We start from the raw sequence: 12,410 nt of genomic DNA on the forward strand, positions 1-12,410 counted from the left end.
GTTGATTACAGAGTATTAGAAGTAACCCATTGCCATGGGTTGACCAAATTAGTCACATCTTTCATGCAACGCTACTGTATTTGGCCTACTCTTTATTTCATTCCTTTCCGTCAAACTTTCAGAAATCTGGGAGAGTGACTGCCAAAATCAGAGGGAGTTGTTAGGTTCCCTTTCCCTTCTAAAGTCGCATGGAAGTTTAGTACCAAACATCCTCGGATACCTTAAAAAATGCTTTGCTTTAGCTTCCTCAAATTACAGCAGAGTTCATGTTTTGTTTTAGTTCAATTAAACTAGAATGCAAGGTTTGCTTTAAAGAAACGTTGTTTCAAAATGTAAATCCATACTATATTGCTGCACCCCTTAAATCTGTCGAATTCAGTAAATTTTAGTCAATGACAATTTTGCCAGCAAGAATACTTCACAATTAGCACGTGTGACTCCAAAATGTAGAAAATATATTGGACATATTTTTTCAGAAAATTACAAATGGTTGTTCTTTTACATAAAAAATCTRTGATTAAGTAACTGTGTTTAAAAAGCTATTTTTTAATCAACTGTACATTTTAAGATATCTTCCTATTAAAAATTATACTGATTATTTTCAGTTCTTTTTCTTCTGAAAAGAAAAATGTCTAGAAATGTGCCTATTTTATCCTTTTTCAAGATTAAAAGGAAATGAAAAGCTGACACTGTAGAGAGTTTGGCCATCAAAGGATTACTTCTTAAAACAAAATTCAGACTTCCCTTTGTTCTTTTTCATTGATACGGGATGTGGGGGCAGATTTTATAAAATCTTGTACTTTAGGGGAGAAACACAAGCTGCAGAGAAATTTTTCTCTACAAATGTATGTTTGGTTGAAATTTGAACTTGAACAGAAGGAAACCATATGTCACATAAAGAAATGGATTGATCCAAGCACAGCAAAAAAAATTTAGTCACAAAAGCAATCTAGATAAATATGAAAATTATTTCTCTAGATGTTTATATATGATCATGATRATCTTTCCTTCAGCTAATAAATTGAAGAGGTGAAATAATTTCTCAAGATGATCTCTAAGCACCACACGAGTATCCCTGAGGTGAAATGTTAACCTTACTTACCCATAAACCCGTGTTTTACTGTTGGTCTACTTTAGTTTCTGTACTRCCTGTTATACCCTCTACATTTCTACTCCAAAGGAGGAAAAACATAAGATAACCACAGATAATCATAAGATAACATTTTGTCCATGAGAWGACCTGTCAGACCCATGGGAACTTTCCACCTAAACTTTCATGTTTAATTTCTTGTAAATTCTCCACTAAATTTGAAAAGCCCAGCATTCTCACATGGTGCTGATATTTTTGTCAGTTTTTAAAAATAGCCAAAAAAAAAAGCTTCTATACCAATATGGATTCCTGTTCAGATGAATATGAAGGTAAATGCTGATGTGGACTCTCTATGGGAGAGCATTCAAAGAGGAAATTTTGGCAGAGTTATTGAAATACATGTGTATGTGCATTGCCAGACAGCTATAAATATTAGATCCATAGATGCACAAGACTGGAGGACAAAGGCACGAAGACTGGATAATTTATTTCAGAAAAAARCTTTAAAGTACTTTTAAAAATGAGAAAAGATTTGTTAGCATTCAGCAAACGTGAAATTCATGAGAAGAGTTCTACCAAATGGATTAGCTGAGGCATGGCAGAAAGGGAAATTTTATAAATAAACCCAGTGGAAAACGTTTTCATGTTGTGTAAAAATGTTCCATTGGATTTAAATTATTTGGAATTATRTATTAGTGAAAGTAAAATAGTTTAATGGTGCAGAAGTTTTCATCTGGAAATTGCTTAAAGATTAAAGCAATTTTCCATACAGAAATTTGTGAAAGGCCAAGTTACTTTGTGCTGTCCATTAAGAAAAAGGGAGTTGTCACCGTTCTTCAGGCAAACAGAGATACATGGTCACTATAYGAGAAATTCCTACAGCCCCTGGCTGGGGGGGGCCTGTGCCAGCTTTGTGAGGGAGGTCTCAGAGGAGGCCAGCTCCAAATTGCACTGAATACAGGGCTAGGCAGGGGGTTAGAAACACAGAGAAGCACTTCCTGATGTGAGAATCATGGTGGGGATTTTTTTTTTTTGTTTGTTTGTTTGTTTGTTTAAAATAATTATCTAAATCTAGATGTCAAGTCTTCTAATTGCATAGGTTCCTGTTCTGGTCAACAGGAATAGGCAGATACCTCCATGAAGTGATTCGAATCATTACACTTAATTATCACTGTTCTGAAGATGGGGTGGTCTTCTTCTGGATTTTAGAGACAGACAATCTAACTTTCAGATGGGTAAAACTGGGTGAGACAGTCCTTTCCAGCCTGTGCACACACATGCACACAAATACACTAACACTCCTTTCACAAATTCTTTTYGGATTGAACTGGAGGTAGTTTCAATAAATTATTAACTGGTGAAGAACAAAGTTTGCTCCATATGAAGCTTGAAGAGCAGTCTAGCAGTTGGGTCTACAAGTCAGTCTTAACAGGCCTATATGGCATCTTCTCTTCTGTTATTTTGGGTGTCTCTCAAAATAGCTTCTAAAGTTAATGTTCTGTGACTTAGTGATCTGATGTAAGACATCATGCACAAAATACCATCCTACAGTGTTCAAACTAATTTTAAAAGAAGAAAATGCTGTGCATGTTAATTAAGCTAATTCAATTTTGTTTTCCATTCACTAGAAAAGAAATGCGTTATCACGTTCTGCTATTGTTTCGGGAACAGACTTTGAACAGAAATCACCATTTAGAGACAATATACAAGAATTGTTTCTGGAAACTTAATTATTAATTAAAATATGTAGCAAGTTTGTAGCATACTCTGCAATATGTTCTCACATCTGCAGTTGCACAAACAAAACTGCACTTCCCAAATCACCATATGATCTAGCACAATAAACAGGGGTTTTCAGTGTTCCTAGGAGAGTGTTTTTAAATGGAATAGCGAGTTGGTTACAGAGTACTGGAAGTAACCCACTGCTATGGGTTGAATTTAAAAGACACTTGTGACTTTTCAGAGCCTCAAGTTTGATTGATCCATCTATTAAATTCCAAAGCATTTTCTTCTAGGGAAGTATTTCAGCACACACTTTAGAATGATTTTAATTTTATGCATATGATTAAACTCACTGACCTCTAGGACAGGTGTTTAGGTGTTTATAAGAGTCAAGAATATGCAGTAGAATTATATGAGACTATGAGATGTAATATTATTATTCAGCTTGGAGTAACATCCAGAGGCCACAACTGAAATGGCTGGGCCATTGTACTRCACTTTTTGCAGAGATATAGCAAGAGACTGGCCTTTCTGTCAGCTGTTTCTAGTCTAAAATAGGCAAGGCAGTTGAAACATGGAAAGTTAAAGAGACTTGCTCCAGATTATTGATTCAGTTGGTTTCAGAGGTTCAGTGCCTCACCAGCAAGATCYATCCTTATGAAGTTACTTTACAGGAAAATCAGTGTTCAAGGGAAATAAATATTTGAAAGGATAATGTTTGTGAATTTGGGTTTTTTGACTAGAAAGATATTAATTTATTCTTCTTCTATTCACCTTCATTATTACTGCTGTATTTAGTGTAATAAACTGGTTTTAGTTATAGTGACAGTGTGTTATTATTTCCACTTACAGTACTTCAGCCTGATGGTACCCAAAATGTKATTGGTGCTTTCTGAATGCAGGTGGAGATAAATTGAAGAAGTTTGTGATCAAAAGGCAAAGACAAATGATGATTTGGAGAGGRTGGTGTATATTAAAAGAAAATAAMCAGGCTTATGATGAGTATTTGTTTCATTAGATACAAAAAATCATAAACCTATAATTAGTAAGAAACATTCTATTTCCCTTTTATCCTTTTCTGGATATCAATATTGAGGAATCCTTTCCTATTCAAGACAATKCATAATTCATTGGATAATTCATTGGAGGTTGGACTAGATGATCTACAGAGGTCCCTTCCAACCTTACTGATTCTATGATAAGGTAATAGTAGTCTGTTCCTAATACAGCTGTAATGTTTTTATCTGTCCACTTTATATAACACTATTTTCTCTTCTGCAATTCTATATACMCTCTAAATCAGTTATTTACTTGATGAAGGTACCACAGTTTAGTGGTCTCAGTATTGGACATTTTTCTTAATACAACAGCATAATTTAGTATAAAATCAGTAGTCTCAAACACAACCCAGAGTAACAAATTTTTATTTATATTTATAACAAATTTGTACTTGACTTGAGTGCACAATGATTGAAGATTGTTGTGAATTAATTTCATCACTTCCCCTGTAATCCAGAGCCCTGGCTGGCCACAGGTCCTGCTCCAGGAGGAGGCGTTGGTGGAGGGAGGCAGGAGTGCAGAGGCACAAGAGCTGGATCTGTAATGATAGAAGAGAGGACATTGTTGGACTGTTCTGTGCCATATGAATGGAGATGTGTTTTGACATTTTAACAGGAAGCACTCATCTCAAAAGTGTTCATGGAAAATTATTTTATCTCTTCTCAAATAAGAAGCTTTCATGCATGAGTTGATAAATTATTYGACCTTGGGAGGCAGGACTTTGCTTGAATTAAATGATTCTCCCTTCTGTACTGCATCTCACTTGTAGAGGTGTCATCTCCAAATGGCTAGGCTATTCCTCTTTGATGATGTTCTTCAGATTGACAAAATTTGTCCAGTACTGTTACATGAGTGCAGCCCGAATGCAGGTGCACAGCAGCAGAACAAAATGGAAAGTATATTATTGTTGTCCATGACTTGACAGCATTGCAGTCACTCTAAAATGAAAGCCTTCGTATACTATTGTGATAACAAGGCAATGTAACTCACATATATTTTTGAAATCTGTTGCTGTCTGGCGTTCATCAGGATATTTGGAAATGGCAAAGCAAAATGGTTAAAACTGATTGCAAATGGGTTATTCTCCTGATATTTTGATTGTGTATTTGAAACAGCAGGGAAAGTAACTCCTTCATGAGGACTTACTCAGCTTGTTGTTCCATTGCAAATCTGTGCACCGAGGCTCTTTTGCTATGCATTTTCCCATTACTGAGACTGTAAATTTGCTCTTGTTAGCTTTTGCAATGATAAGCCTTTAGCAGAACAACTAATCAGGCAGCACATTGTGTAACATTTTCAACCTTACTTTGTAACTCCCAAGCAGGACAGGATGCATAAAAACTAAAACTAACAGTACTACTTATACAGGTCCCTCTCCAACTCTGTGCCATGCATTGTCAGACACAGCTTTCTCCTCTAGCTTATTTGCCACTAGCCCTCATGTCTCACATACTCAAGCAGCACGAGGCCCAATCTATCTTTCCTCCTAGAAGTCCGCATGAGCTGCTGGTCATTGTGTGCAGGCAATCCATGGGTTCTAAAAGATGAGCTTATGGAGCAGAAGAGATGCTGCACTGTCATAGAAAAAGTACTGAGAGAGCCAACACAGGAAAGAGCTTTGTAGGCGGTCACTCCTCACTGACAGCCCTTCCTCATCGTTGCATCACATAGGTCAAATAAAAAGAAAAACTTCCCGGTACAGGATTTCTGAAGTTTTGTAACATTCCTCAGCAAAGAAATCTGACTCTTTTTCAAAATCTGGCTCTTAATGAGTATATTGAATTAAATCCTTCTTACYTTAACACTAGAGACTTTGACAGGTCCAGCAACTTTATTCTTAGCTTATTCCTGTAAGGCAATTTGGAACTCCAAAGTCATAGGAGGGAATAAAGAGGCAGTGATGAAAGACTGTCCATGTGTCGGGAAAGCTTCCGTAAAGCAAACTGCTCTGGGCCTTGCAATCTTGGGGCTTCTACAGTTTATGACTTTTTGGTAGGTTGCTGGACCACAWATCTGTAACAGCCAGCCATGCCAGAGTTTTGAGCCCTTTCAGACCTAAGAAACCTAGGGAAAAGCGTTTTAAAGGAGGGTTCAGTACTTGGTTCCAGAGCATATGTATTGTAAAACCTCGAGTTATAAAGTCGTGGCTCTGAAGCAAGATCTGCAATGCTTCTTGGATGCAAAACCATGGGTGTTCCAGACTCCTAATGGTWCCATACAGAGCTGATGGAAACCTTGTGAGCATGTGCCTGTACGCTGCAGATCCCAACTCCTCCAAGGCTGCTGAGCAAAACTAATGCTGTTGGCARATCCTCAGTGCTTTACTTATGAGGCTTTGTTCTGTGAATAGATTGTTAAGGTAGTGCTTTGTTAAAAAAATACATTGTATTTTGAAATTTAGCTCTTGAAGAAATTATAAAACATTTGGGCCTGACCAAATAATGAAACAAGACCAATATAAAATAAATGTATGTGTGTGTCTATATCTATGTATATGTATTTGTACATGCAACTTTCTCATGAACTAGAACTCTTTCACTAGATCTCTTTTGTGTCATTTCTGTGGTTACAGTTACAGATGTATCTGGACTTTGACTTAACCTGTGCATCTTCAGATGATTTAAAAGATTAACTTCTGGAAATCAATGAATAATAGAAAATTGAGGAGTTTGGGGGTTTGCTTCTCAGAAGAGGTTTGTCCTCAAAGTATGGGACTTGCTTTTACAACAGTAACAGGAACTTTTGCAGAGAAAGAAGACAGCATGTGGCTTGACTGTGTGTCTCAGTAAACCCTACAGTTTTGCAATTTTGACATGATAATTACTTCATGTAACTAAAGGTCCCATGAGTCACTCATTCTTTTAAAGTGATAGTACCAGAACATAGTTCTGCTAAACTACTAGAATAAATATATCTAAACATATTATAGCTACTGCAATAACATTATTTTGGTTATGTAAGGCRCATTACAACATCTTCTCCACAGTCTAACCTCTATATTCAGCTTATCTTTGGGGAGATCAATGATACTGCTAAATTTTCWGGGGGGAATCACGTGTAAAACTAGAATTGAGTTGTCAACTCTGAAGAGATTTCTGGTTTAAAGACAAATTCTTTTTCAATGCATTTCAAACTATATTCCTGAAGGTCTATTTATCACTACTTCATAGGGGAAAAAAATCTTGAACAAAATTATCTTGGAATGCTARTATGAAAAGATGTTGTACCTGGCATAATTTAGTCCATTTATAATAAGTAAAATGCCTTTAAAGAGAAGTGAGAAAAGTAGATAAAGAATTGAGAAGTCCAGGTAGTCATGTTTGCCTTGAGGCATTTTCTGAGAAGAGTAGTGAGTCAGAATGCAAATCCTCATGGCTTTGCTGATTTTTGTGGTGGCTGCTGATTACTGTAAAATTGATTCAGGAGCATAGCAGCATCTCTGCATATGTTTAAGCCTAATCTCCATAGTGTCACAGGCATTTTTCCTCTCTGTGGATATAGTACAGAGTAAGAAAAAATTTGAATAACCTTCATCTTAGCATTTTTTCTTATCAAGGAGCAAAGAAGGACATTGTTCGGTAACTTCCCAGTCTTGGTGTCAAGTATGGTAGTGTACACTTTCTTGTATGGGTTTATTTTAGGGCTTTAATGATAGTCAGATAATATTTTACTACATTTGGTTCTAGACTGGAAAAAGGGTTGTTKCTCTTTGAAAAAAAGATTATTCTTTTGTTATTTTATTGAAAAGTATTTTAGGATCATATGGTTCTTACAGTGTTTTTTACTTAAATTTCTAGTTTGACTTCTTTCYTTTTTACTGCTTTCATCCTGAGAGTGAATTTGAGTTTTAACTCCATGAAGTGGTGCATTTCACAGCTTGATATTGATATCTTAAATTTTTTGACATGTAGGACCCCACTGTACAGACTGTTTATTATTAAGAGTGTACTTTGCTYATATGAAACTGATTGGAAAGGAGTAAGACAAAACAAAGCCTGTCCAAGTGTTTTCTCTAAACACAAAATGTATTAATTAGCTACCAGGTATGTGCACACGGTGTGGATTCAGCTATTTCTATTGGCAAAGTCAACTGCTCTGCACTTGAATTTAGAGGAGGCCTTAAGATTTTCTCACATAAGGAGTTCTAAAACATCAAGAAATCCCTGAGTCGGGGGAAGTAACATGCAGGATGTGATGTCAGACCAAAACAGATGAGTAGTTATACAAGAAAGATATAGGAAGCAGGTGTTTCAAAAAGGATTATCAGCAAGAAAGCTTATGTTGGCAAGATCAGGAGGTATAGAGGACGTTTGTTGCAGGAATTAGAGACTAAGTGAGAGCTGCCAATGAAAACTGAGACTTCCTAAGAATATTAAAGCAGCAGCAGAAGGTCATTTACATCTATAAATACAAAGAGAAGAATTGGGAAAAAATGAGGCTGTTWTATTGGGATGGAACATAAGGAAAATCTTGTTATTGACTTAAAACTAACAGCTACTTCACTTTGATTTTCACTCGCAGAGGACAATGACCTTAAAAGAAGTTAATAGGAATCAGTAAATAACCTCTTTCTTCCATAGTTCTTAAGGAACTGTCTCGTTAAAGGGCAGATGTAATAACAACTGCTTGTTGGCAGAGCTCTTAAATGGGCGGTGATGTGTTGATCAGTAAAKATGAAATATAATATCTAGTTTAAAAAAAAACATAGAATCTGGCAGACATAGACCATTTAGCTTGACATCAATAGTCTATAAAGTTACAGAACAATTTTTGAAGGAAAAAAAGAATTAAAGTACAGGGGCAGACAGAAAATGGGATATAGTGCAACAGGAAATTACAAGGTAAAAAGTACTGGACGAACCAATATYTTTCTATTACAAAGGCAATAATGTAAAATAGTCATGCTCCTATAAAAAATGTTCTATGAAAATGAGGGCAAATATGAGAACTGTCAGGTAGGCATGAAACTAAATAAAGGGAAGTGGCAACAAATACTGATTGAAGGAGATATACTAAGCTGGAGAAACATAACTAATGGAGGAAGATACTGTCAGAATACCCATATGAAATTTTGCTGGTGAAGCAGCTATAGGTAATGTTATAAGTTCAGAGCAGACTAAGAATATAACTGTGCAAATAAATTATTTTGAGCAATATAATAATAGACATGACATAATGGAAAACTTGTTCATTGGTGACTAATGAAAATATTAGGCTATGAGCAGAAACTCATCATTTGGAAATAGCCAAGAAGGAAAAAAGAGCAGAATTGATGATTCTCCAGATGATTGTCAGCAATCATTTTGATACAGATGCAGAAAACAAGCAAATGTGATCTTAGGATATGTCAGCAGAAGTATCTTACAGTAGAGATGGGGATGTAACATGAAAGGCAGAAGAAAGCCTTCAACTTAAATTCTGAAAATTTAGCCATCTGTGTTCTAGAAAGATGAGATAAAAGTAAGAAAGTGCAGAATAGCACTTTTTAGGATGGTTAAGGGAATGGAGAGCCAATCATTAAATGGGTTTGGGCGAGTGCATCTTGTGTGGTCTGGCAAAACAAACGCTAAAAGGGGTTATTGAAGGGCAAGGAAGAAAGCTTTTAAAGCTTTTGAAGTATTTATATGTAAATCAACTATGAATATGGTGAGGTTGGGGCCATGGGTGTGAGGCATCACGTAAAATCCCAGAGCATCTCTCCAGCCCTGTGTTTCAGTTCGAGTTAGACACAACGATAAATAGCCCAAATCTAACAAGAAAAATACACAATTTGTATATCTTTTGCTCTTTGTACAGTAAGCATATTAGGAAAGAATTAGAGCTGAAATAGTTTGAATAAGCATGTTTGCTATGTGTGTGCAGTCTAAGACCATACCCAGGCCCTGCTGCTGTCACAGGGTGACTGTGACTTCTACCTTATAGGGGAGAAGAGGCCTCAGGACATAAAATCTAGTTAAAATAGTATGATTTTAGTCTTCTCATCTTCAGTGTGTACACAGAGAACAGGAGAAGCCTAGGAAAAAATAATTAGTAGAAAATGAATATGATGACCACCTAACTGACTGTTCCTTTCTCCAGTTTCTGTGATGCTGTGATAAGTAACATTGTTGAAGATCATACAGAGTTTCTAATAAATTGCTTTGTACTTAGAACACAAAAGTGGGACATTTTTCATTATCCTCTTTATGAGTTCTTAGAAAAGCAGTACTTTCTGAAGAAAATAGCTTAATTCCTGCTTTTATGTGAATGGATCAGTAAAGCCCTTTTCCAGTCTTCTAAAAACAATAAAAATCTTTCTGTATGTCTTAAATGAGCCCAGGAGCAAATCGAAACTGAAAATATATATTGAGATCATTTGTTTTCTGGTTTGGATGTTGATAGGGAGTAGAAATAAGAGATCTGGGACAAAAGCCTAGTCACATTGTCTTACTACAATTTCCCTCCGCTAGTCTCTTAAAGTCAAGGAGATTATTCGTGAAGTAAGTTGTTATGCAGTGTCTGTAGCAGAGTCTTAATGTTGCACAAGGGCTGTCTGTGTTAAAGAGAATGAGATGTCTAAATTGTTACAATTCAAAATATCCAAATTTTACTTGTAAGTTCAATGACATTTGTGATAAAGAGAAAAAAATATCTTTTTTGAAATGTGGACAATTTTCTGTCTAGATTAATAAAAATGATTAATGCCTGATAATATGCATGGATACATAGATAATATGCAGAACTAGCAATGTGCAAAGAAAAAACTGGAATGAAGAAATAATATTTATAATCGTTAAAAGAATGGTTAAAACTGCTTAGAACAACTTTTCACTCGCATGCAAAAATAAATTTATTTAGTTCCTATTTTGTTTATCTTAGCATTAAAATACCTTAGATAATGTAATGTTCCACAACTAAGATCAAAAGTGACAATTTATTATTTAGCTATTTATTTATCGGTTCTAGGATGAAGTAAATGTGAAAATTGAATCATACAGGGAGAAATGAAAATCTCCAAATTAACAAGGTTGGGATGTGGAAACGCTTAAATATGTGTTTACAGATTTTTTTACTAGTTGAACTTTTTCTTTCTTTCTTTCTTTCAGTTTGCTCCCAGTATTCTAGAGGTGTTTTTGCCATTTTTGGACTGTACGACAAGAGATCAGTACATACCTTGACCTCCTTCTGCAGCGCCTTGCACATCTCCCTSGTCACGCCCAGCTTCCCCACGGAGGGTGAGAGCCAGTTCGTGCTGCAGCTGCGGCCGTCCCTGCGGGGAGCCCTCCTGAGTCTGCTGGACCACTACGAGTGGAACCGCTTTGTCTTCCTTTACGACACAGATCGAGGTGAGCTGCAGCCCAGCTTTCCTGTCTTTTCAGCTCAGTTGACTTTTGCTTGAACTGTGCATTTTTCTAAGGTATTGAGACTTTGGGGAGTAAAATTCTAGAAGGCCTTTGAGGTGAAATAGCTTCTACTGAGCAGCTCTGTGGCTGAAGGAGGAATTCTTTTGTCCACAATATTGGATGTTGAATGAAGGTATTATGCCACACTAGACTATGAAAACATTTTAATTAGTGTTAGCAAAAGAAAGACGCAGTTTGATACACGGAATTTTAAAGTTCTATTTGGTTTTGATTCAACTCAGCTCAAACCTGCGTTCAGTGACAGCAGCACAAAAGCAGAGGACTAGTCCAGTTTCTGCAGGTGCACTGGTATAAACTGAGGTAGGAGTGAGCCCCTTGAGGCTTCCGTGTTGTGGAAGGTCAAGTGGAAAACAAGCTCTYTCAACGTAATTTCGGTTCAAAGACAGCAGCCAGGCTGCAGCAGAGAAGGGGCAATGTATAGCCGGGGCAATAGCCGCCACGCAAGGGGACCCAGCGGGCAGCACGGGAAGGGAGGTGGCGTGCAGCCTTCTGCAGTCTCGCCTCTGCCTTGCAGCTGAARTTCTGCCGCTGCAACGGACTACATTAAATACATTTATAAATGTGTACATTTATAAAATATGTATTGCCTTACACAAAAGCTCACACCTTCCATGACCACTCCCCGGTCRCCTACCACATCACAGAGCATCTCAGAGCATTTTAAGTGGTAGAAAAGCACAAGGGTATCAGTGTGCCTCACCTCTTACTGCCGAATGGAGAAGTAAATTTTCAATTTTACTACCTCCCGCATTTATTCTGCTGGCAAAGCCCTTTGTTTATGGAAGAGGATTGGGCCTACATGGTTCAGCTTTTATGAAAGARGCAAGATTTTCATTTTGATGGCTTGATTGAAAATAATTATTTTACTACAGCTGTTTCAATATAGCTCCCCATGTGGACAGTCTATTCTGAAGTTAAAGTGGCTTTATTCTGTGTAATTAGTCTTCACTGGAAAGGGGAAATTATGCTGACCYAAATAAATCTGTATAATTATTTGATTATGGCAATAGAAGTCAATTTTCTCATATATACAAGCCCTAATTTTAGTGAGTTTTTAGGATGATTTACTACCAGACACCTGAATTTAAATCAAAAGGAATAATGCCCCAAAATGAAAAGGATTAAAATGTTCCTCC

At 36.6% G+C, this 12,410-nt stretch overlaps 1 protein-coding gene across 2 annotated transcripts in view; it reads left to right on the forward strand.

The window, feature by feature from the left end:
- The window catches only part of GRIA4 (glutamate ionotropic receptor AMPA type subunit 4), a 228,106-nt gene that overhangs the window by 66,111 nt on the left and 149,585 nt on the right, over positions 1-12,410 (forward strand). For both annotated transcript variants that reach the window (XM_085309044.1, XM_085309043.1), the window contains exon 3: positions 10,957-11,196. In XM_085309044.1, the coding sequence (XP_085165170.1) occupies positions 10,957-11,196 (240 nt within the window). The remainder of the gene's footprint in view (positions 1-10,956; positions 11,197-12,410) is intronic.

This window comes from Rhea americana, unplaced genomic scaffold (assembly GCF_003343005.1).
Source record: "Rhea americana isolate MKP2758 unplaced genomic scaffold, rheAme1 scaffold_29, whole genome shotgun sequence".
In the NCBI taxonomy this organism is placed as follows: Eukaryota; Metazoa; Chordata; class Aves; order Rheiformes; family Rheidae; genus Rhea; species Rhea americana.